Source organism: Pleurodeles waltl, chromosome 3_1, assembly GCF_031143425.1.
Source record: "Pleurodeles waltl isolate 20211129_DDA chromosome 3_1, aPleWal1.hap1.20221129, whole genome shotgun sequence".
Classification (NCBI taxonomy): domain Eukaryota; kingdom Metazoa; phylum Chordata; class Amphibia; order Caudata; family Salamandridae; genus Pleurodeles; species Pleurodeles waltl.
In genome coordinates, this window is record NC_090440.1 from 1676353696 (window position 1) to 1676379435 (window position 25740).

Sequence of the window (25740 nt, forward strand, 5' to 3'; positions counted from 1 at the left end):
TTGGTATGATGACCTTCAAAAAGACACTATCTCTGAATTGTGACTCCGCTCACCCCAATGCCCTGCCACTGAGGAGAGTGCTTCTTACTGAATGGTACCTGTGTAGGACAGCCAGTGACCAGCCAGGGCTAACATGTACTGGGTCCCTCCTCTCCTTCAAGGAGGCACTTGCAGATGAGGCTCTTAGGGGCCTGACCCAAACCGGCTCTGACCCGCCCATATCCCAGTCAGTTGCCAAATAGTGAGGTGCCACGCTCCTGCCACAGGCAACATTGCATTTTGTTTCATCATGCATCCACGGAAAACTTGGTGGTGTAGGCGTCTACCAGTCAGACAAATCTGAATACCTTTCTGACAACTCCTCTTTCTCCCTGATGGAGAGTCCAAACAAGTGGAGACATTTGAGAACAGGGTCTTTTTTCCCCTCCAGCTTGGTTCTCAGAACCCTGAATGCCAGTTACCTGCTGGACTATTATTCCCACACTCCTTGCGAATCTGTGAGTCAAGTCCGCCCCGGGGTCCCAGAAGATTGTACACTGGTTTTAACTCAAGCTGTTGTGATGCAGACGAGTTCACAATTCATGCCGTATTGGACTTCATCAATTCCATCGGCTGAGAACTAGGGTGTTCAGGAAAGTGTTGGTGGTGGTCAAAGCACACCTTGGGAGGGCGTTGGTCCCAGTTTTCCCTACCTTGATGACTGGTTGATGAAAGAGAGCTCGCCTTAGGCAATTGTCAACCACCTCCAGATTACAACAAACCTCCTGTCATCTTTGGAGTTCACTGTCAACATGCTGAAGTCACACCTGGCTCTTTTTCAGACACTCTTCGTTATCTGAGCCATTCTGGACACAGTTCAGTTTTGGGCCTTTCCCCTGGAAAGTAGAGTCCAGGACATTCAGGCTGTGAGCCCGATCTTTCAGCCTCTGCCCTAGTTCTCAGTGAGGTCCACTTGGGTGGTGTTGGGACTGATTGCCTTCTACACCCTGTTGATCAAGCCCACCAGGTGGCATATGTGGACTCTGTAGTGGGATCTGTCAGCCCAACATCAATGGGACCCCTCCAGCCACATCCATTTCATAGGAGACTGCAAAAGATCAGCAGTGGTGATTAGTAGACTGTGACTCGGTCAGCGGCAGACCCCTCTCCTTTCTCCACCCGAGCTTCTGGGTTGGGGCAACCATCTGGGAGAGGTGGAGATCAGAGGTCTCGTGTCTCTGGCAGGGCACGGCTCTTTATCAACCCACTGAAGCTCTGGGCCATCCACTTGGTGTTGAAAGCCTTCCTTCTATCCATTAAGGGAAGGCTGGTACAGGTCGCAATGTGGTGTTGAGCAAACAGGTGGGGTGGAGGGGGGATTATGGGCCCTGTGTCAGGAGGCAGTATGCCTCTGAAAACACGAAGCCCATCAAGGGATTCTCCTGTTGGTGAACCACCTGGCTGGATCTTTGAATTGCAGGACAGATAAACTCAGCTGGCGATACCTAGCAGGTCATGAGTGGTAGTAACACTGTAGGTGCTGCAAGGTCGCTTCCTCGATTGGGGAGAAGCTTGGCTTGATCTGTTCACCATCACTGAGAACGCACAATGTCAGCAGTTCTACGCATTGGAGTTTTAAAGGCATGTCTCACTAGGAGACTAATTCATTCTGGAATGGAACTCGAGGCTCCTTTATGCCTTCCGGCTGTTAAGTCTTCTGCCCAGAGTTCTGAAGATCAGGTCCAAATCATCCTATAGATCCCTGATTGGACACAGAGAGTATGGTATCCAGAGCTCCTGGGCTTGAGCATTTGTCGGATCGGACTGCCCTTCTGGAGGACCAGCTGTCAGAGCAACAGGGCAGGGTTCTTCACAGTCAACACCTTCATGCTTGGAGATTGAGCAGCGCCAGCTAAACACCTTTGAGATTCCTGTGGAGGTGGTTGATTTCATCAGGCATCACTTGCCAAAAACGATATGCCTATTGTTGGGACAAATTTGTGATGTGGTGCGACACAAGACAGGTTGACTCCCTACAGGCCAAGTTATCTGACATTGTGTTTGTTTTGCTGTCACCTGGCGGGGCTTTGCTTTGGGCACAGTTAAAGGGTACCTTATGACTCTTTCGGCCTTTTTACAGTTTCTGGACAGGACCTCATTGTTTAAATCACAGGTTGTGATGCGTTTGTTTGACAGGCCTGCAATACTTGTTTCCTCCCTATCCTTTTCTTATGCCGCAGTGGAACCTCAACTTAGTCTTCACATATTTGAGGTGCACTCCTTTTGAGCCTTACATCTATCCTTTGTGGCTTCTTGTCCATGTCACCATCACCTCAGCAGACTGAGTGAAAGAGCTTCAGGCTGTCGGTGTTAACCTGCCATACACTACCTTCTTCCCAGACAAACTGGTTCTGTGGACGTGAGCTTCCTCCTTGCCGAAACCTGAGCAAACCACCACTCTGCTGGCGTTTTATGCTCCACCTCACTCCTCTATGGAGGAGGAGAGACTCCATCAACTTAACCACCAAAAGTGCACTGAGCTTTTACGTTGATCATACTAGAGAACATCGGCAGGACAATCATCTCTTTGTGGGGTTTGCTGGAGTGAAAAAGGCAAGGCCACGGAGAAATGGACCATCTCACACTGTATCGTGCTGTGCATCAAGATCTTCTACACATTGGTCAAAGAGCAGCCTCCATAAGGGCTGCAACTCATTCCACCAGGGCCAAGGCTGCTACCACTGCATTGGCACACACAGTTCCTGGATATCTACCAAGGAGCTATGTGGGCATCACTCCATACATTCATGAAGCACTTCTGTCTGGACAACGACGTTCAACAAGAGGGGCATTTTGCCCGCTCGGCCCTGCATGACTTTTTCATTGGAGCCAATTCTCAGAACTAATAGGTACTATTCAGATATCTATTCAAAAGTTGAGGAATCTGCAGTTAGAAGTCTCTGTCAGAACAACAAGTTTCTTACCTTCAGTAATTGTCTTTCTACTAGAGACTGTATGTAACTGCAGATTCCGGACAGATTCCTCCCCTTCCTGTGGACTGGACTCCAAAAACATTTAGATCCCAAGTCTAGGAATCAGCACCCTGGTCCCAACTACTTTGCTTTTGGGGCTCTGCGTCTGTGGGCGCAGACAGTTTTGAAAGCAGCTGATGTCAGCGCGCATGAGTAGTGCTTTTATATACTTCACATGTCTTTCCCAGAACGGAATGGTGTCAGTGTGGAGCTGCACAGACCCAACTATCATCTTGCTGCGGTACTGCTGAAAATGTTTCTGGATCCAGTCGGACACCTGGCCTTTCAAGGTGAGAAACCAGCCATTAGATAGTGTCTCTACCAGAAAGAGCATTACCGAAAGTAAGTAACTTGTTCAACTGCTCTGTGGTTGGGTCCTGGTGGTGGCACTTTGAGATGTGACCAGGAGATTGGATGTTGTTGGATTCAAAATTATTGGAGCCTGAGAAATCAAACTGTCTCGCTGACTGGTGCATACTTGCTGGAAATGAAATTATGATGCAAAGAGCTTCCATAGGAAATGTTAACAGGTTTCCGGAATCTGCATGAGATACTATGGATTGTTATTGAGTGGCTACTTATAAGTGATCCATATTATATCGTCTTTTTTGGATGGTATAGTTCTAATAAATAAATTACTGCTGCCTACTATTTTATATCTGTAAAGGGCTCCTATAGCGCCCCTTAATCCCTGTACTGTGATGTCTGAAGACCTTGACCTCACCTCACCTATTTCTCTCTTTCTCCTACTCCACCTCTCACTTCTGATATCCTCCTCCTACCCACTTCCATTTCCCTCCCCTCTGCTCCTCACTTTTTCCTCCCTAGTTCCTTCCCTCCCTGTGGTCCGTTGCTGATGATACACCCAGTACCACCCCAATCCCCACCCTCCTTACCTGTACTTTCATTCTTCCTTCCCCCCCCTCTCTTCTCCTCACCTCTCTCTCATATCTTCTTACTGATTGTAACCCCCATCCCCTCCCCTCACTTCTATCTTCACAATCTTCCATTGTTCTCCTTCAACACGTCCCCCCCCCCCCTCCTTCCCTACCTCTTTTCTCTTCATCCCCTCCCCTTGCTGCACCGCACGCTGCCAATATGTCTGCTGGGACCACTACCCCTCATCGTCCGCTGCAAATCCTATCCTGGAATGTCCATGGTATGACCCACTATGTGAAACGCCAAAAAGTACTCTCCTATCTGCGTTCTAAGCACACAGACATAGCCCTCCTACAGGAGACACATCTCAGTGCTATAGAATCCAGCAAATTACGCCAGGACTGGGTTGGGAGAGCATTATTCAGTAGTTGTGCTGCCCCGCCATCATCGGAGGGAGGGACGCCTATAAAGTGTGGCGTAGCGATTCTGTTGTGAAAAACCCTTCCTACACAGGTGGTTAAATCATGGTCTGATCCCGACGGGAGATGCGTCTTTACTAAACTCCAGATCAGTAATCAACCGATATGTATCAGATCTGCCTATGCCAACAGGCCCCAAGTGATCTTTTTTCCTTCGTCTAAACCGCCTACTTACAGAAATTAGAGCTTCACGCTGTGTCATTGGGGGTGATTGGAATCTCACCAGGGACGTAGTGCTAGACCGAACCGGCCCGTAGACATTGGTAACAACCCCGACAGAACCCTTCTGGCAGATATACTTTCGGAGGCTTGTGGACCTCTGGAGACTCACACTCCCGGCAGACAGGAGTATACCTTTCTCTCACCGGTACACGGTACCCAATCAATGCTGAATTATTTCCTCGTGTAGCAATCAATAGTGCCCCTGTCCTGCGACGCGCGGATTCTGGAATGCACCCTTTTTGGTCATTCTCCGATCCTAAGCTCGGTCGACATTGATCTTCCCTCCCCTGGACGTAAACCGTGGCGCTTCCCAGTAAACCGCTATAGAACGCCCCAAGGCAAAACCCAACTGCGGTCGCACATTTCCACTCACCTACAGGATAATCAGTGCTCAGTCCTCTCCCAGAGAGTACTGTCGTCAGCCGCGAAAGCTACCTTGCGGGGGGCAGATGATGAGAGACGCTGTGATCTCAAACCGGCAGAAGAAGACTCTGCAAACTGAATTAGAACGTAATATTGCAACTCTTACTCAGTCATACACGAAACGACCCTTGCTAGCAACTCACCGACATCTTGAACAGGATAGGATGGTCTTTAATGAATTATACACCTCCCAGGCAGAGTATGCTTTACAGCGCCTGCGAGGATGGCACTATGAACAAGGCGAGAAAGCAGGCAGGCACCTGGCGGCCCAACTTCGCCAACGAGAGGCGGCACAAGCCATTCCCGCGCTGTCCTCCTCTACCAGTGAACTCCTTACTCGATCTCAAGATACAGTTGATGTAAACTCCTGAAACATCGGCTAGCCCTACTCAGTTGGAATCCTTTTTAGATTAAGCCCACCTTCCTCAATTGACTCCTGAGGGACGCGCCCTGCTGGACGGGGAAATCAGTAAAACCAGAATAGCACAGGCTGTAGCCAACCTCCCATATCATAAGCCGCCAGGTGAGTAGGGTTTCCTGCAGACTTCTATAAATGGTCTAGTAATGACTCTGTTGAACTACTGTACGAAGCTTTCTTTGAAGCTAGTCATGAGGGATCTCTAGCCTCCATCTCTAACAGAGCAGTGATAGCAGTCCTTCCCAAGCCTGGACGGGACCCTTTCTTATGTGGTAGCTGTCGCCCCATAGCTCTTCTGAATGGAGATATTAAAATACTGGCCAGCGTCCTAGCATCTCGCCTACGTAAAGTTATCCCGGCCCTAATCCATCCTACACAAGTGGGATTCGTCCCAGGCCACACTTCTAGGAACCACCTTCATTCTCTCTCTCCTATGCTCTATGGTTTGGAAAAGACCTCCCGATGGAGGCACTCGCCCTTTCCCTGAAAAGGCGTTCGATCGTATTGAATCGGACAACCTATTTGCCAACATCAAGAAATTTGACCTTGCTGATCACTTCATCTCCCAAGTGCTCCTGCTTTATGATAACCCTTCAGCACAGGTCATTTGCAGCGGGTTTATCTCCTACCCTTTCCGCCGATCTCCTCTTCTCACTGGACTGTCAATACAGGGGGGAATCTCTAAACTCTACCTATATGCAGACTACATCTGCTCACCCTAACAGATCTAGATCGCTCCATCCCAGCCTTGTTGGAGATCATAGATGGTTTTGCCCTCCTATCCGGTTATCTGGTGAATTGGGATAAGAGCGAAGCCCTACCCATATCCATTATTACTACCCGAGCGGCGATTCGTGGTTTTCTTTTCCGATTGACACCATCTGACATTAAATATTCGGGAATTCTGGTAAATAGAGGCCTAGACCATACGGTGGCAGATAATATGGCTCCCCTAATGTCTCATATGTCCCAGGATTTTGACAAATGGACACACCTGGGGCTCACCATGTGGGGAAGGGGGCAGGCAGTGAGTATGGTCACCTTGCCCTGTTTCTCCTATGTCCTCGGTATGTTGCCCATGCAAATTTCCCTCACGGCCCTCAGAAGAATTGACGCGCTAATCAGAGTGTAGGAAGTTGGCTCTGTATATACTATCTCAAGGTGAGAGATAGTGTGCACAGTGTCCAAGGGTTCCCCTTAGAGGATGATAGTGGCAAAATTAGATAATACTAATGCTCTATTTTGTGGTAGTGTGGTCGTGCAGCAGGCTTATCAGAGGGTAGTGTTAAGCATTTGTTGTACACATACAGGCAATAAATGAGGAACACACACTCAAAGACTTAACTCCAGGCCAATAGTCTTTATATAGAAAAATATATTTTCTTAATTTATTTTAGAGCCACAAGATTCAACATTTGAGGTAAGTACATAAAATGCAAGGTACTTCACACAGATAAGTATAGAACTTTGATTTAAAACAGTAGTACACATAGTTTAGGTTATAATGGCAATAATCTATTTTAAAAGTGGACACTGCAAAAATCAACAGTTCCTGGGGGAGGTAAGTTTGGTTAGGTTTCTCAGGTAAGTAAAGCACTTACACAGTCAGTCTCCTGGGCATAGGCAGCCCACCGCTGGGGTTTCAAGGCAACCCCAAAGCCACAACACCAGCAACACAGGGCTGGTCAGGTGCAGAGGTCAAAGGAGGGCCCAAAACACATAGGCGCCTATGAAGAACAGGGGTGCTCTGGTCCTAGTCTGCTTACAGTTAAGTACCTGCGTCCTCTGGGAGCAGACCAGGGGGGTTTTGTAGAGCACTGGGATGGGGGGGACACAATCCCACAAAACACACCCTCAGCAGCAAAGGGGTGGCCGGGTGCAGTGGACAAAGTAGCGTCAGGTTTGCTATTGAAAGCAATGGAGGGACCTGGGGGGTCACTTAGGCGACGCAGGCAGGGCACAGGGGGGCTACTCGTGCCAGCCACCGACTGGGCTAGGATGAGGCCCGCCTGCTGGTCACTCCTGCACTGGTAGGTGGTTGCTCTCGGTCCTGGGGGCTGCGGGTGCAGTGCTTGGTCCAGACGTCGGGTTCCTTTGTTACCAGGCATTTGCGGTCAGGGGGAGCCTCCGGATCCTCTCTGCAGGCGTTGCTGTGGGGGTGCAGGGAGGTCAACTCAGGGTGTCCACGTCGTTGGAGTCGCCTGGTGGTCCTCTCTGCAGTGTTGATTCTAGTGAACTCGAGCCGGGGGAGTTGGGTGCAGAGTGTGAAGTCTCACGCTTCCGGCGGGAAGTGAGAGTTCTTTGAAGTTGCTTTAAAGTTGTAAAGTTGTTGCAGTTTCTGAACAGTGCCTTTGTTCTCAGGAGTTTCTTGGTCCTTTAGGTGCAGGGCAGTCCTCTGAGTCCTCAGAGGTCGCTAGTCCTGTCGGATGCGTCACTGTGCAGGTTCTTTGAGTCTGGAGACAGGCCGGTAGGGCTGGGGCCAAGTCAGTTGGTGTCTGTCGTTTTCAGGTCAGCAGTCTTTCTTCTTTCTTCAGGTTGCAGGAATCTGATTTTCTGGGTTCAGGGTTGCCCCTAAATACTCAATTTAGGGGTGTGTTTAGGTCTGGGGGGACAGTAGCCAATGGCTACTGTCCTTGAGGGTGGCTACACTTTCTTTGTGCTTCCTCCCTGAGGGGAGGGGGACACATCTCTATTCCTATTGGGGTAATCTTCCAAAACCAAGATGGAGGATTTCTAAAGGCAGGGGTCACCTCAGCTCAAGGGACCTTAGGGGCTGTCCTGACTGGTAGGTGACTCCTCCTTGTTTTTCTTATTATCTCTTCTGGACTTTCCGCCAAAAGTGGGGGGGGTCCAGGGGACGGGCATCTCCACTAGCTGCAGTGCCCTAGGGCATTGTAATATGAAGCCTGAGCCTTTGAGGCTCACTGCTAGGTGTTACAGTTCCTGCAGAGGGCAGGTGTTAAGCGCCGCCACCCAGTGCAAGTTTTGTTTCTGGCCTCAGAGCGCACAAAGGCTTTCACCCCAGGGGGTCAGAAACTCATCTCAGTGGCAGGCTGGCACAGACAAGTCAGTCCTGCACTGAAGGATTGGGTAAAATACAGGGAGCATCTCTAAGATGCCCCCTGTGTGCATTTTTTAATAAATCCAGCACTGGCATTAGTGTGGGTTTATGGAGCTGTGGAGTTCGTTTTGACAAACTCCCAGACCATATTTTTAATATGGCCACACTGTACTTACAATGTCTAAGAATAGACTTAGACACTGTAGGGGCATATTTGCATGCAGTTATGCCCTCAACTGTGATATAGTGCACCCTCCCTATGGCTGTAAGGCCTGCTAGAGGGGTGACTTACCTATGCCACAGGCAGTATTTTGTGTGCATGACATCCTGAGGGGAATGCCATGTCGACTTTGCCTTTTTTCTCCCCACCAACACACATAATCTGCAATGGCAGTGTGCATGTGTTAGGTGAGGGGTCCCTTAGGGTAGCACAACACATGCTGCAGCCCTTAGGGACCTTCCCTGGTCACAGGGCCCCTGGTACCACTGGTACCTTTTACAAGGGACTTATCTGTGTGCCAATTGGGGAAACAATGATACATTTTTAGTCAAAGAACGCTCGTGCTGAGGCTTGGTTAACAGGGTCCCAGCACACTTTTCAGTCAAGTCAGCATCAATATCAGGCAAAAAGTGGGGGGTAACTGCGACAGGGACCCATTTTCCTACACAGAGTCTTTGTGTGTGGTACGGCCCGCCCCCACTTATCATCTGTCAAACTTATGGCCAACCTTTCTAGTGGCTGTATGAGACTTCCGTTGGTCGGACTATACGCTTTGGCCCTCCACCTATCTCAGCTGGCATACATGTTACCAGGTGCTTCAGAGCCCCTGCCTGGGTCCAGATTGAGCGCCAATTGCTCTAAAATACCAGTGGCTTCAGCATCCTATACAGAGACTGCAAACTCCTCCCAAAAACCCAATGCTAGATTCGACCCTAACAGCTTGGCGACGAATGCACCAACTTCTTGGCGGGCACTCGGGAGCCCCTCTATGGGGTAATGACCGGTTATTTTTAGGGGGAGCCTCTATTTCCTGGCCCCAATGGAGCATGGTGGGTATTACCTCTTTGGACCACCTTATAGTGAACAGAAAACTTAAACCCTTTGCGACATTACGGGAGGAATTCGGCCTTCACCCCGATCAAGTATGGCGATACCTGCAACTTCAACAGTGCCTTTGCAGTGCTCTGGGCCCCTCCCCTTGGTCCCTCCAATTCTCTCCTGTACTATCTTACTTAAACACCTGGGGACGTTCCAAAGGGGTGATGTTGTGCCTTTATGGAGTGCTCACTCAACATCTCTAGTCGCAACCCATTCTTACCAACCTACGGACAAGATGGCAGCGCCATCTTCATACCGTCTTTGAGGATGAAGACTGGGCAGACATTCTGAATGCCCTGGACAGGGGCATGCAAGAGGCCCGAATGAAATTCTGCCTCTTTAAAATACTAAATGACTGGTACAGGACCCCAGCTAAACTGTGCAAAATGGGCCTGCTGCCGCAAGCCCATTGCTGGAGGTGCAATGAGACATACTGTAATGCCATCCATATTCTCTGTGACTGCCCCTCGATATGCCTCTCTTGCGAATCCGTGAGGCCCATTCTTGAAGTCTCTATCTCTCTCCGTCAACCACTTCCTTCTTCCCTTATCCTTCTACAGGACATGGGTATCCTCCCTGATTTGTCCAGACCGCAACGTCGCCTTTTACACACTGCTCTCACACTAGCCAATCTATGCATCCTTCGCCATTGGTGATCACTCAACCCGCCTACACTGGAAGAGTGGCTGGTGGCAATGATCCAGACTGCAACGCATGAACATGTGATTTACAGTCTACAGGACCAAGCCGCCTTATTCACCCAGACATGGGAACCATTCCTCCCCGAAGCATCGAAATCAGCGATAATCTCCTTATTTGCAACACAATCATGAATACGGTACGACCTGTCAGTGGCAAAGCTACAGACACTGCATTAATACCCTTGGGGAACAAACCTGCACCCCAGCGTCTACCTTCCCTCTATTTTAGACCAATGCCCTCCACATTGGGCTGTTTCTCAACACCACCCCCTCCATCTCCATCTTTCTAGCTATGTATTTCCCCATCTCTCCGCTAGCACTACTGCAAATCCCTTCCCTTATTCCTCTCCCCCCCCCCCTTTCCCTTCCAATCTAAGATGGGGGGGTGCTGGGTGCTCTTAGGCCCTTAGGCCCTTCTGCCCTTCTAGCTGACCTTCCTTTCCACTTTCTCACTACCTTTCCCTCTGCTCCCCCTGCATCTCACATCCTTCACCATTTTTTCGAGATCTTGCACTTCTACCTATCCGCTATATCCCCGGCTGCTCTCTCCTACCTCCCCAATCTTGTCCACTTGTTTTTTTCTTTTTCTATATACGTATTCAACCTTTAAATAAACTAGAGAAACACTGAGATATCTAGGCGGGCCACCGGCATAGAGGTTTCCAAGTACTATTTGGAGACTCAAGCTTCCCTCTCACCCCCCCCCCCCTTTTCTGGCTACTAGTACTGTTGCCCTTGTGCTGCTTAGGTTAGGCACTAATCCTGGCTAAACAGGCTGCAATCACTACTACACAACATTCTACCTCTACATACTCCGGCATCTACATACCCTCCCCCCCCCCCTTTTTTTGAGGTGGCTCTACCCCTAGCTCGTCACTCCCTCACCTTCCCCCCCTACCCAGAGGCCACTATTCCGTTGTTCATCTTCCCCCTCCCTCTCCTTCTCTCCCCTTCTTCCGCCTTCTCTTCCCTCTTCCCCTTCCAGACTACCCAAATGTTGATGGATCCTGTTGATGCCCTGTTCAGGTTGTTGCTCACGACTGTATATGGAAGTATACTCTGCATAATGTACGTTAGAAATGGGGTCTTTGGTTGGCAGTCTGGTTAACCCCTGTCCAAACAAGGACCCTCACTCTAGTCAGGGTAAAAGAGAATCACCCTCAGCTAACCTCTGCTTACCCCCTTGGTAGCTTGGCACGAGCAGTAGGCTTAAGTTCAGAGTGCTAGGTGTAAAGTATTTGTACCAACACACACAGTAACTTAATGAAAACACTACAAAATGACACTACACAGGTTTAGAAAAATAGAAAATATTTATCTAAACAAAACAAGACCAAAACGACAAAAATCCACAATACAGAAGTCAGATTATCAATTAAAAATCAAAAAGAGTCTAAACACACCGCTAATGTGGTTAGCTTGAAAATGTACCTGGGTGCGTCAAAAATAACCCCGCTCGGGCGAGTGTGCGTCAAAAAGGTCTTGTGATGCGTCAATTTCACTCATGAGCAAGACTGCGTCGCTTCTCCTTCAGTCGAGTCAGCGTGCGTCGTTTCTTCTCTCTGCTGGAGAGCAATGCGTCTATTCGAACTGCACTCTCGGGACTGGGCCGGCCTTGCATCATTTTTACACGCCCAGCGATGTTTGCGTCAGAAATCCTGCCGCATGATGATCCAAAAACCACACAGCGTGGGTTGCGAACTCGCCAGCCTCCGTCAGTGATGCTGCACGTCCTTTCTCCAGCTGCAGGCGTTGATCTTCCGGTCGCGTTGCAGGCGAGCGCCTATTTTCAGCCACGAAGCTGGTGGTGCGTCGATTTTTCAGCCGCAGATTGGAGTTGCATCGATCTTTCCCCACACGGTGGTCGGTGCGTAGATTTCTCACTCTTGGGCTGCCAGCTTCTCCTTTCAGGGTCCCAGGAACTGGATGGGGCACCACTGGGCAGAGTAGGAGTCTCAGCAGAGTCTCCAGGTGCTGGCAGAGAGAAGTGTAAGCTCTAAATCAAGCCCTTGGAGAGTTCTTCACAAGAAGGAAGGCAACACAAAGTTCAGTCTTTGTCCTCCAGCACAGGCAGAAGCAACAACTGCAGGACAGCTCCACAAAGCACAGGCAGGGCAGCTCTTTTTCCTCACCTCTTCAGTGCTTCTCCAGGCAGTGGTTCCTCTTGGTTTCCAATAGTGTTATAAAGTCTGTGGTTTTGAGTGCCCTTCTTATACCCATTTTGCCCTTTGAAGTAGGCCTACTTCAAAGAAAAGTCTCTGTTGTTTGTGAAATCCTGCTTTCCACAGGCCAGGCCCCAGACACACACCAGGGGGTTGGAGACTGCATTGTGTGAGGGCAGGCACAGCCCTTTCAGATGTGAGTGACCACTCCTCCCCTCCCCTCCCTCCTAGCACAGATGGCTCATCAGGATATGCAGGCTACACCCCAGCTTCCTTTGTGTCACTGTCTAGTGAGAGGTGCAACCAGCCCAACTGTTAAACTGACCCAGACAGGGAATCCACAAACAGGCAGCCACAGAAATGAATTAAGCAAGAAAATGCTCACTTTCTAAAAGTGGCATTTTCAAACACACAATTTTAAAATCAACTTTACTAAAAGATGTATTTTTAAATTGTGAGCTCAGAGAACCCAAACTCCACATGTCTATCTGCTCTCAAAGGGAATCTACACTTCAATCAAGCTTAAAGGTAGCCCCCCTGTTAACCAATGAGAGGGGCAGGCCTTGCAACAGTGAAAAACTAATTTAGCAGTATTTCACTGTCAATACATATAAAACACATTACTATGGGGATCATTACAACCCTGGCGGTCGGTGTTAAAGCGGCGGTAAAACCGCCAACAGGCCGACAGTAAAAAAAAAAAAAAAAATGGAATTACGACCGTGGCGGAAAACGCCAACATAGACAGCCACTTTAACACTCCGACAGCCACGGCGGTACAAACAAACACCGCGGCTGTAACCGGCAACAGACAGGCAGATGACAATGTACCGCCCACAAAAATACAGCGGAAACAGGACTTCGAAGGGAAAACGCTCACCTCTACAAACCCCATGAGGAATGAGGACGCCATGGAACCCGAGCTCCAGATTCTGCCAGCCTTTATCTTCCTTCTCCTCTACCAGGAGCACGAACGCCAGCGGCGAAGACAACGGTGAGTACTGCACCTACGACACGGGGTGGAGGGGAAAAAACAGTGACACACACACGCAGCATGCCACACCCCCACCCTCACTCACTACAACACACACGCTAATACATATTGACACATAACAGTTACAACCCCCAAGCTCCCCTGGAAGAATGCATGGACAAAAGGAAATGAGTCGAATAATTGTGATATATTCAATTACCTACATCAAAAATATTTACAAATATATACATTTATACTATATACAATTATATACACCAAGAACACAAGTCCAAGGGATTCCACCATCATAGTCCGTGGATCACTGGGCCCAAAAGACATGGGCGAGGCCCACACAAGATACCCGAACAAGACGGAGAGAACACTGCAGGGGCAACAGTTGGAGATAAAACAGGCACCTCAGGGGGAAGGGAAGGGGGGGCACCTCAGCCGGTTGAGTGCACGACACCAGATCCACGAGGGGGCTCCATGCTCACAGTTCAATCCTGGGGAGTGCAAAGCCACAGTCTCACAAGTCTCTACAGTGGGTGGGTTGCCGACTGTTCAATCCTGGGGAGTGCAAAGCCACAGTCTCTCAAGTGGATAACATTCTCCACTGGTTCTGGAGGGGGCTTTGTGCCAAGAGTGCTTCATCCTGCCAAGGACAGAGGTAGTGGATGTATCTCTCCACTGGTTCTGGAGGGGGCTTTGTGCCCAGAGTGCTTAATCCTGCCAAGGACTGAGGAAGTGGATGTAGCTCTCCACTGGTTCTGGAGGGGGCTTTGTGCCCAGAGTGCTTCATCCTGCCAAGGACTGAGGAAGTGGATGTAAATCTCCACTGGTTCTGGAGGGGGCTTTGTGCCCAGAGTGCTTCATTCTGCCAAGGACAGAGGTAGTGGATGTAAATCTCCACTGGTTCTGGAGGGGCTTTGTGCCGAGAGTGCTTCATCCTGCCAAGGACCGAGGTAATGGATGTAAATCTCCACTGGTTCTGGAGGGGGCTTTGTACCCAGAGTGCTTCATCCTGCTCGTGGTGGTCTCAGTAGCATCAGAGCTTTTGGCACTCATTGGCCTGCGGTGCTGGTGGCGGCGGTGTCCTGTTCAGCGGTGCTTGTGGTGGTCTTGTCCTGTTCAGCGGTGCTTGTGGCGGCGGTGTCCTTGGCAGCGGTTCAGCTGGTGGCGGTTTTGTCCTGTTCAGCGGTGCTGGTGGCGGCGGTGTCCTTGGCAGCGGTTCAGCTGGTGGCGGTCTTGTCCTGGCCTGCGGGGCTGCTGCTGGCGGTCCCCTCGTGGGCAGTGGGGCTGCTGCTGGCGGTCCTGTCTGTGGCAGCGGGGCTGCTGGCGGTCGCCTCCTGGGCAGCGGAGCTGCTGCTGGCGGTCGCCTCCTGGTCAGTGTGGCTGCTGCTGGTGGTCCTGTCTGGGGCAGCGGGGCTGCTGCTGGCGGTCCTGTCTGTGGCAGCGGGGCTGCTGCTGGCGGTCGCCTCCTGGGCAGCGGGGCTGCTGCTGGCGGTCCTGTCTGGGGCAGCGGGGCTGCTGCTGGCGGTCCTGTCTGGGGCAGCGGGCTGCTGCTGGCGGTCCTGCCTGTGGCAGCGGGGCTGCTGGCGGTCTTCTCCTGGGCAGCGGGGCTGCTGCTGGCGGTCCTGTCTGTGGCAGCGGGGCTGCTGGCGGTCTTATCCGCCGTGCTGATCTTCCCAGACTTGCCGGTTTTACTGTGCCCCTTCCCCACCTTGGATGGTGTCGCAGCTGTCTCCACACTCCCAACTGGACCCCTGGGAGTGGCTTTGGTGGCTGATTTCTTTCCCCTCTCCTGCCGGGCACTGGCCAACTTTTGATGCTTGACATGTGGGGGACTGTCCGTGCTGTGGCTCCTTGCCACACTGGCTGCCCTGCTGCCTGGTGCACTCCATAATCCGGTGACTACTGGCACCACTGGTCCCGCCGATGTTGTGGCTGAAGTGCTAGGTTGGGACCTGGAGAGTCGGGCCCTAGGAGACTGAAGGGTTGGGGGAGGTGAGGGAAAGAGGTCAAGGTTGGACAGGAAAAGTTTTTGGGACACACTGGGACGGGTAGCTGGAGGGGGTTTGGGAGTGGAGGAAGAGGTAGTGGTTGTAGGAGGTGTACGTTTGGTGACTTTGGGTGAAGGTGCATGGGCTGGAGGCTGTCGTGAGGTGGATGGCTGTTGGGTGGGTGTGTGGCTGCGTTTGTGTACCTTGAGAGGTGGCCTCACGGACACACTGGGAAAGGACACAGGGGATGTGTGAATGGTAGTGGGGGTGGTGACTGCACGTGAGCGGGGTGTGGTGGTGTGTGTGCTGGTAATGGACGTAGTGGCTGAGGATGTAATGCATGCAGGTGTGAGTGGAGACGAGACAGAGGGAGGGAGGAGGGAGACGAGGAAGAGGGGGACACAGTGGAGGCAGTGGATGTTGGTGTGTCTGCATGTGTGTGATGCTTGCGTGAGTGCCTGTGGGATGTGTGGTGCTTATGTTTGCCAGAGCTTCCCTTGTGTGTTGAGGTGTGTGCATGCTGGTCTGATGGTGTGCTTGGGATAGGTTGAGGTACAGGGGTGTGGGTCTGGGTGGAGGAAGTTGGAGGGGGGAGGCTAGAGACAGGGACAATGGCTGCCCTCAGTGCTTAGGCCAGAGTCTGAAAAGCTTGCTGAAGGGCTGTCTGACCAGCGTGAATGCCCTCCAGGAATGCATTGGTTTGTTGCAGCTGCCTCTCTACACCCTGGATGGCATTCAAAATGGTAGACTTCCCAACAGTGAGGGACCTGAGGAGGTCAATGGCCTCCTCACTGAGGGCAGCAGGGGTGACTGGGGCAGGGCCGGAGGTGCCTGGGGCGAAGGTGATGCCCACCCTCCTGGGTGAGCGGGCACGGGGCAAAAGCTGAGGGGCTGCTGGGAGGGCGGTGCTGGTAGGGGGGGTGGCGGCTGTACCTGTAGATGCGGGGGTACAGATGGTGCCGCCACCGCAAGGGAGCTCCCATCAGAGGAGGAGTCCGTCTCGCTGGTGTCAGCTCCTGTCCACGCTGTGGAGCTCCCTTCGCCCTCCGTCCCACTGGTGAATTTGGAGTCTGTAGTCTCGCCCTCCAGGGCCATGTGGGATGCAGCTCCCTCCTGCTCCGGTGCCACTGCTCCTCCGCCTGATGATGCTAATGCACACAAGAACAGGGAGACCACAAAAAGGGGGGGGGGGGAACAGAAGAAAGGCATGTTCAGTGCATGCAATACCGCTACCGTTGGCGGACACAACAGACACAGAAGCCCCCTGCACTACGCCGCGCACTTGGGGTCCACTATTCAATCCCTGGGACATGGCTTACAAGGCTATGGCCGATTTCTGCACACGTAGATGTCACAGGAGCCTGACTAGGTGTAGTTGGCACTGTACACAGGTGGGGTGGGGTGCCATAGGGATTGCCTGAAGAAGGGAACTTAACTACCAAACTCGCCCTGGCCTAAGGGAACCCACAGCCCACCTCCCTCACCCAGACACCTACAATGCGCGCTGAATCAGCAGAATGAGAGTGTACTCACCCCCTTGTGGCTGCTGTGATGCCCTCAAGTGCCCATCCAACTCCGGATACGCCACCGCCAGGATCCTGAACATCGGGGGGGGTCATGGTGCGACAGGCACCTCTCCCACGTTGGGAGGCCATCCCCAGCTGGGCCTCTGCCGTCTTCTTGCTCCAGCGGCGAATGTCCTCCCATCTTTTCCGGCAGTCGGTGCGCCGTCTGTGGTAGATCACCAGGGTCCGGACTCCTTGGCGATGGCACGCCAGATGTCCTTCTTCTGGTGCGCGCTGACCTCCAGGAATTGTACAGGGGAAAAAGAGTAGTAATGAACAACTGCACCGTCAGTCATTGGTCCGCATCCCTACCCTTGCCATGACGCACATGCACTCACCGTCGGTTCATGCACGCCTCATTCTCACCCCCCCCCCCCCCAATCTTACATCCACCCCACTCCACACAGGCATTGCCCATACAGCATGCTCACAGTGTACTCACCTGCTTGTCTGGAGGACCGTAGAGTAGCGTGTACTGGGGAAGGACCCCATCCACGAGTTTCTCCAACTCCTCCGTGCTGAAGGCAGGGGCCCTTTCCCCAGACACATGAGCCATTGTCTCTTCCAGACTGAGGTCACAGCAGCACTTGTAGTGTAAGTCCTCTCCTGTCGAAGATCAGGTATCGAGTGAATGAACAGAGAGAAAATGGCAGTCATGTCCGCGGCGGTGGTACCGTCACCGCCGGCGTACATCGTCATTGGCTCCTGGGACCCATAGGGTCCAATGTTAACCAATGCAGAATTACGCCGCTGTCTTCGACCGCCTACCGTGACGGTGTACAACGCCAGCACAGTTACCTCATATCCCCTTGTCCCATCTTACAGGTCAGGCAGCTGCCATTTCAGGGGGCCACAAGGCTTTATTTTTGACTGCGTCACACATACCTAGGCCTTGCTGCAACACTATTACAGGCCAAATCGATTTCTGAATATTTTCGGAGTAAGCTGTGTTTACGTACCTCAGAGTTAGTTGACTCTCTGCTCGCTGTTCTCCTCCATAGGCACAGTCCGCTGGGGCATGTGAGGAGATGGCGGCATCCTTCGGTGTACAGACCGCTGGTGGACCTGTTGACAATGGTAGAAAGACATGTGATCATCACCTACAGGCTTTATTGTGCCACAATCCAGGAACTGTGTGCCCAGATGGAGCCAGACCTGATGTCAGCTATCCGCCATCCCACAGGAATCCCCCCTCAAGTGCAGGTGCTGTCAGTACTCCATTTCCTTGCAAGTGGGTCTTTTCAAACTACAGTGGCCATAGCATCAGGGATGTCCCAGCCTATGTTTTCCAACGTGTTGTCCAGAGTGTTGTCTGCCCTGCTGAAACACATGCAGAGCTACATCGTTTTCCCTCAGGTGGAGGATTTGTCTACAGTGAAAGGTGATTTTTTTATGCCCTGGGACATATCCCCAACATCATAGGTGCCATTGATCGGACACATGTGGCCTTGTTACCCCCCCCCCCCCCCCACCCCCCCCTCCCCCTGCAGGAGTGAACAGGTGTACAGAAACTGGAAGAGTTACCATTCCATGAATGTGCAGATGGTGTGTTTGGCAGACCAGTACATCTCCCATGTTGATGCCAAATTTCCTGGCTCAGTGCATGACGCTTACATCCTGCGGAATAGCAGCATCACTTATGTGATGGGTCAACTCCTGAGGCACCGGGTGTGGCTATTAGGGGAGCACATGGACCCAAATCAGTGAGAATAGTTGTCTGGGTCTGTGGATGTCCCTATGAGTTGGTGTGTGTTTAGCAGCTGTCCCTCGCCATTTGCAGGTGACTCTGGTTACCCAACCTATCATGGCTACTGACCCCAGTGAGGAATCCCAGGACAAGGGCAGAGGAACGCTACAATGAGGCCCATGGGCGAACTAGGAGGATTATAGATCGGACCTTCGACCTCCTGAAGGCCAGGTTCAGGTGCCTCCATATGACAGGTGGTTCCCTATTCTACTCACTAAAGAAGGTATGCCAGATCATCGTGGCCTGCTGTATGCTTCACAACTTGGCTTTGCAACGACAGGTGCCTTTTCTGCAGGAGGATGGTCCAGATAGAGGTGTTGTGGCAGCTGTGGAGCCTGTGGACAGTGAAGACGAGGAAGCAGGAGAAGAGGACATCGACAACAGGAACACAGTGATCCTGCAATACTTCCAGTGAGACACAGGTAAGAAGACAAACCTGCCTGCTACATCTAATTAAAATCTACTACCTCTCTACTGTCTGTCATTTTCACCCAGTGTATGGTCACTGAGTTGTCACTTTCCCTTACGATTTCACAGATGTGGGTCCCACTGTGTGACATCTGCTTTGTTTCCTCATGGACTAGAGCTGTGTGATATAGGTACGTTGACATTACATATGAAAGAGCATTTTGGCACTGTAATTGCCAATACACTATTTCGAAATCACAGGCAGACTCCAGATTGTTTTGTGCTGTAAGGGTGTTTATTTAAGTGCTCAATATTGGAGGGGGTTGTAAAATGGTGAGGGGGGATGGTGGAGGAATGTCCATGGCAGAGTCCAGTCTATAAGTCTCACAGGTGCATTGTCCAAAGGGGCATAGGAAGTGAAGCTGGGGCAGTTTAAGTATGGACAGGGTGACAAAGTGCGACAAAAGGATGACAATCAGGGTGGTCTCATTTCTTGGCAGGGGTCTTGGCATCGTTCTCTGTCTTTGTCCTGGATCTCAGGGACCGTTTGCGGGGTGGTTCTCCCTCTGCAGGGGGTGGGGTGCTGGTGTGGTGGTCCTGTGGCGGTGCCTCCTATCCACTAGCGCTGGCGGAGCTGGTGGGCAGTTCATCGTCCAGGCTAGTGTCAGGGGCCCCTTGTTGTGCCACAGTGTCCCTCCTGGTGTTGACGAGTTCCTTCAGCACCCCTACAATGGTGCCCAGGGTGGAATTGATGGATTTGAGTTCCTCGCTGAAGCCCAAATACTGTTCCTCCTGCAGCCGCTGGGTCTCCTGAAACTTGGCCAATACCGTTGCCATTGTCTCCTGGGAATGGTGGTAGGCTCCCATGATGTTGGAGAGGGCCTCGTGGAGAGTCTGTTCCCTGGGCCCGTCCTCCCCCTGTCGCACAGCAGCCCTCCCAGTTCCCCTGTGTTCCTGGGCCTCTGTCCCCTGAACCGTGTGCCCACTACCACTGCCCCCAGGTCCCTGTTGTTGTTGGGGTGGTGTGTTAGCCTGGGTTCCCTGTAGCGGTGGACACACTGCTGATTGACGTGTCCTGGGGACAGAGGTATGGGCCCGCTGGGTGGGTGCTGTGGTGGTGTTTCCAGAGGGGGGAAGCCCTGTAGTGGCTTGTGCCAGTGTGAGGGGAACCGACTGTCCCGAGGTCCCAGATGGGCCGGGATGGTTGCCTAGATCCAGTTGGACCGAGCTGCTGTCATCACTGTGGGCCTTTTCTGTGGGTGGAGTGGACATGTCTGGACCCTCCTGTCCTGTGACGTTGGGTAGTGGTCCTGCAAGGGGTTAAAGGCATGCTTATTGCATCTGTGTGTGCCATGGTGTGCAATGGGTGGGTGACCGTGTACTCCAGTGCTTCCATTCTTGTGTGGGACCTTGTGTGATGATGGTTAAGGGGGGTGTATGGGTATGTGCAGTGGCCATGCTTTGGTGATGGGTGTCCATGCTTTGGTGTTGTATGCAGGGCTTGGGTTTGGGATGGGTGGGTTGTGATATTGGGACATGTGTGAGGAGTTGGAGTGATGGGGGTGAGTGTGAGGGTGAGGGTGGGGGTATGTGATAGCATGCAGGTAGGGTGGGGGATGTAATAGTTAAGATTTGGCTTACCAGAGTCCATTCCTCCAGCTACTCCTGCGAGGCCTCGGGATGCAGAATAGCCAAGACCTGCTTCTCCCATGTTAGTTGTGGGGGAGGATGTGGGGGTCCGCCGCCAGTCCTCTGTATCGCGATGTGGTGTCTTGAAACCACGGAACGCACCTTCCCCCATAGGTCGTTCCACCTCTTCCTGATGTCATCCCTAGTTCTTGGGTGCTGTCCCACTGCATTGACCCTGTCCACGATTATGCGCGATAGCTCCATCTTCCTAGCTATGGAGGTGTGCTGCACCTGTGATCCGAATAGATGTGGCTCTACCCGGATGATTTCCTCCACCATGACCCTGAGCTCCTCCTCAGAGAACCTGGGGTGTCTGCGGTGCCATGGGGTGGTGTGGGTGATGTGTGTTGTGATGTGTGGGGTGGTATTTAGTGGTGTGTTGTGTGAGGTGCGTGGATGTAATGTGGGTGATGGTGTTGAGTGCCTGTGGATGCTTGTTTGTAGATGGTGCTGTCTCTCTGGCCTTCTGTCGCAATTGTTGTTGTAGGGGTTTGTGGGTAATGTGGGTGTATGTTTTATAGTGTTGTGGGTTTGTGGGAGTGGTGTGTGTATGTGTATCAGGTGTGTATTTCGATTTTTTCCAATGTGGATGTGTTTTGTAAATGTGTGTGTATTTTGAGCACGGCGGTGTGTACCGCCAATAAAATACCGCGGTTGAAAGACCGCCGCGTGGATTCATGGGTCGTGATAGTGTAGGCGTATTCCTGTTGGCGTGACGGTGGAGGATTTCTTATCGCCAGTTTATCACTGACCTTTGGTGTGGCGGACTTGTGTGGGTGTCTAGATTTTGGCGGATTCCGGCCTTTGGGTCATAATGACCGTGGCGGAATTCTGCAGTTGCGGCGGTGTGTTGGCGGTCTTCTGCACGGCGGTAGGCGGCTTTTACCATCAGTGTTGTAATGACCACCTATATGTCCTACCTTAACCATACACTGCACCCTGCCCTTGGGGCTAACTAGGATCTACCTGAGGGGTGCCTTACATGTAAGAAAAGGAAAGGTTTAGAAATTACAGTTTAAAACTGCACACCCAGACACTGCAGTGGCAGGTCTGAGCCATGTTTACCGAGCTACTAATGTGGATGGCACAACCAGTGCTGCAGGCCGACTAGTAGCATTTGATTTACAAGCCCTGGGCACCTCTAGTGCACTGTACTAGGGACTTACTAGTAAATCAAATATGCCAATCATGGATGAACCAATTACATGCACACATTGTATAGGAGCACTGGTTAGCAGTGGTAAAGTGCCCAGAGTAACAAAAACAGCAAAACAGAGTACAGCACACATCAACAACCTGGGAAACAAAGGCAAACAGTTAAGGGAGACCACACCAAGGATGAAAAGTCTAACAGTACACATGTACTTCTTGTCTCTTCAGTAAAAAATTACAATACAAAAAAAAGACTCTGGTGTTCAGCAACAATGCTCCTTTCCTCTCTTCGTCAACAGCAGCAACAGTAGTGTCTCAAGCCCGTGGCAGACTGCCAGATGACAAAGGTGTAACATTGATACAGATCACTCATGAACTGCACAGAGAGATAGGGAATCTCCTCACAGCAGTTTGGGTTGGAGCTTTCTCTGGGTTCTTCTCATGCCGGGATCACATTTGGGGTCTCTACGTTGACAGTCTCTCTTCCAGCTCGGCCAGTTACACTTCTTTCTGACCTCAGAAGGCAGGCAAGTTTCTAGCTTCTTTAGGCAGACTCTAAGCTCCTTCAGCAGAAAATACTGCATTCTTGCAATGTTTCCTCCATTCTGAAAGACTGAGGGCCTGATTTAGATCTTAGTGGCCTCACCGCCAAGTCGCAGCAGACCTGAGAAGACTGCCAAGTCGGTGGTCTTCCATCCGCTGTATTTACATGTGTTACAACTGAGCCGAAGGCCGCCACAACGGAGTGCTCTATCTAGCCATCAGGCAGGCTAGTTCCCTTCGGCCGTATTTAGATGTTATGTTGGACAGGCAGTGTACTAGCGGCGCTTTGCTGACAGAGGGAGGACATAGATGACCCAATGGACATCCGACAATGCCAGTGGCCATGGAATAGAGGTAAGTCACACACACTCTCTACCCTTCACATATGCATTCCCCTGCATTTCACACGACACAGCTCACCACATACACACCATTACACCACAACACTTACAAACACACATACGTACATCCATCACACAATGTACACACTAGTGACACTACACCCACACATGACACAACCCCAACATACTTATCTACACAAACACTCACACACAAGCACAACTACATACATCACAACAGCGACCACCACACAGCATGCACCTGAGTTCTGCACTCAGCAACACAACACAACATACACAACCACATTCATGCCATACGCAAGAGGCACACGTACGGACACAACCACATCACCCACTACACCTCCCTCCACCTCACCCAGCCAATCGTATCACACACTCATATATACATTCTGGCTCATACACAAACCTCAAGCACAACATGACAGGTAAATGTGCACACATCGGCACAGTTGACAAGTGTGAATGTACTGTCATTCTGGTGCCAAAATTAATTTGGCAGTGAATACTGACACCATAATGGCAGTTTTCTGTGTGCAATATGTGTTGTTTACCAGTGTGCCCCCACCCGTGTCCCCAACAAATGCATGTCACAGTAGTTTAACAAAAATTACTGTAACTTGTATGTGCACTCGTTACCTGCCCATGTGCAGTGACAACCCCCCACCCGAACCTGTACACTGTCAATGCGGGTTTCCTACCTTTGTGTCCAGCGACAGGGGGGTTGTGTTGTCTTCGTGGTCTCGTGGCAGCAGCGACAGAGTGTTCTGTTTAGTCATATGCAGCCAGAAACGAAAGGAGGATGAAGAGTAAGGGTGAGTTTTCACCACCTTTCCCCCATTCTCGCCCTCCAAATCCGCTAACATCTAAACCAGGCTATATGTCAGTCGGGCAGACTATCAATCCTGATTGCACAGTGGCTCTTTGAGTACTCTGTGAAGCACTCCCTGCCTCGATCAAGAAGAACTTAGCATCGGAATAAAGTGGGTGCTATTTGGATCTGACTTTTAAACATATTTCCCCAGACAGGGCATGTGGAGCAACAGACTAAGGCTAAAGAACCAGTTTGTGTTGGTTATTTTTCACATGTAATTTCCTGGCTGTTCTCCAGACAAAACCTTTGTGCAAAGTGATGACTCACACAGCAGGTAGCAATGGGGTCGGATCCAGACAGGAGTACTCAAAACAGAGCACATTGAAGTGTGAATTATCTGCAGCTACCTGTCAGTTGTCTTCCAGAAATATTAATCAGAAACAGACAAAAGGGATATCTCACCATGAAAAACTGAAACTGCAGTTTCACCCCTCAACCCTACCATCCACCAAACTGTAATGCTCAGGAAGAACTATCAGTGGTCCCTTGCTAACAAGGACCTAATGGAAATTCTAAAGGTAGCCCTGTCTCCATCCTCTTTGCTTCAATGCCTGGATCTCTACCCTCCAGACACAGGGATGTACACATTACACGTTCGCTGCCTGGAAGAAGCTTTCCTCATTGTCTGTCAGTCCTGTGTCTGTTTCCACCCTTAAGCCCAATTTTTTTCTTTCTGGCAGATTAACTTTAGAACTGAGGGATAGGAACACACATGAAAATGGAGTTGAAGTTGGAGACATGTTGTTGGGTAGATGGGCACAGTCTTTTGGCCTCTCGTATGTAACTACTTGGAATAGTTTCTGGTCCTAGCCACTATTGTTTGTTTCTGAAGATACCATTGTGAAGTAAGACTTTCAGAGCTACTTGAGTGGGTGGTTACTTCTCGAGGCAGTTACTCTTTACTGATTGGTCTGTGTGTCTTCTAATGCAAAAATTAGATTTCACTTTCTATTTGTGCATGTGTGACCGGAATTGGTAGATTTGGTTTGCTGCTAACCTTTTATCTGACTGATATAATTTGTATGTCAGTACTTCATTTGATCCAGTGGTTACCGTTGGGGTACCCAAACTCATTTTTGGGGTCTGTCTCTTATTTTTCTGCATCAGACATTTATTAAGAGCAAGCAAGGGGAAAACACACACAGCAGAAAGATGGAGGGAAGAGCAAGATGGAAAGACTGTCACAAAGGAAGAAAGCAGGGACCTGCAAGAGCAAAGGGGCAGGGAGTGTCAGTCAGTTAGTTAATTAAAGAGGCATGAGTTGGATTTAGGGATATAGATCCTTGGTATGTGCATGTCGACATACAGTAGAACCAGCCCCAGGTTTCTGAGTAGAGCTTTAAGCACCAACATTCATTTTTTTTTTTTTTTACAAAATAAGCACTATTGAATGTAATACCAGATCTAAAGCCGAACGCATGTATATATGTAAGTGCAACGTGAAAGACGCATGATGAAGTGGAGCAGTAAAATCAGTTTTCAATGAATTTTGTTCTCATCTCATACAGGTTGCTGCAAGAGAGGAAATTCTTGCCAATGGTGGAAGTCTGTCCCATCATCATGGAGGTATTTTACTTCTAGCTGTCGCTTTTACAAACTTGCTTTTTAATTTGAATTTTTTTTTACCTTACGTTTATATATGTGAGTTGTCAAAACTCATTGCTGATAAACTGTGATGTACCTTTCCTCTAATTCTTTCTTATTTACTAAATGATTACTCACTATTAACTGTCCCTCATTTGAGCTTTCATTGCAGCAACCTTGTGAATAAAAACACCCCCCCCCCCCACCCTGTGTTGAGTCACTCTACTAGGTGTGTTTTAGTATATAATAATGACGTCTATGTCTATATACGTGGTCACTGTTGAGTAAATTCCTGCCAATAATTGCTTTTCCCTATGTAGTGCCTTCATCTTCTATACTTAATTGAATGAAGGTTCAGTCTCTTGATGCCATTATTGTCTTTAATGTTGCATCT

General features: G+C 50.6%; 1 protein-coding gene across 1 annotated transcript in view; it reads left to right on the top strand.

The window, feature by feature from the left end:
* Window positions 1-25740, top strand: part of AGPS (alkylglycerone phosphate synthase) — a 605536-nt gene that overhangs the window by 502574 nt on the left and 77222 nt on the right. The window contains exon 19 of the mRNA XM_069225421.1: window positions 25271-25328. Coding sequence (XP_069081522.1) covers window positions 25271-25328 — 58 coding nt within the window. The remainder of the gene's footprint in view (window positions 1-25270; window positions 25329-25740) is intronic.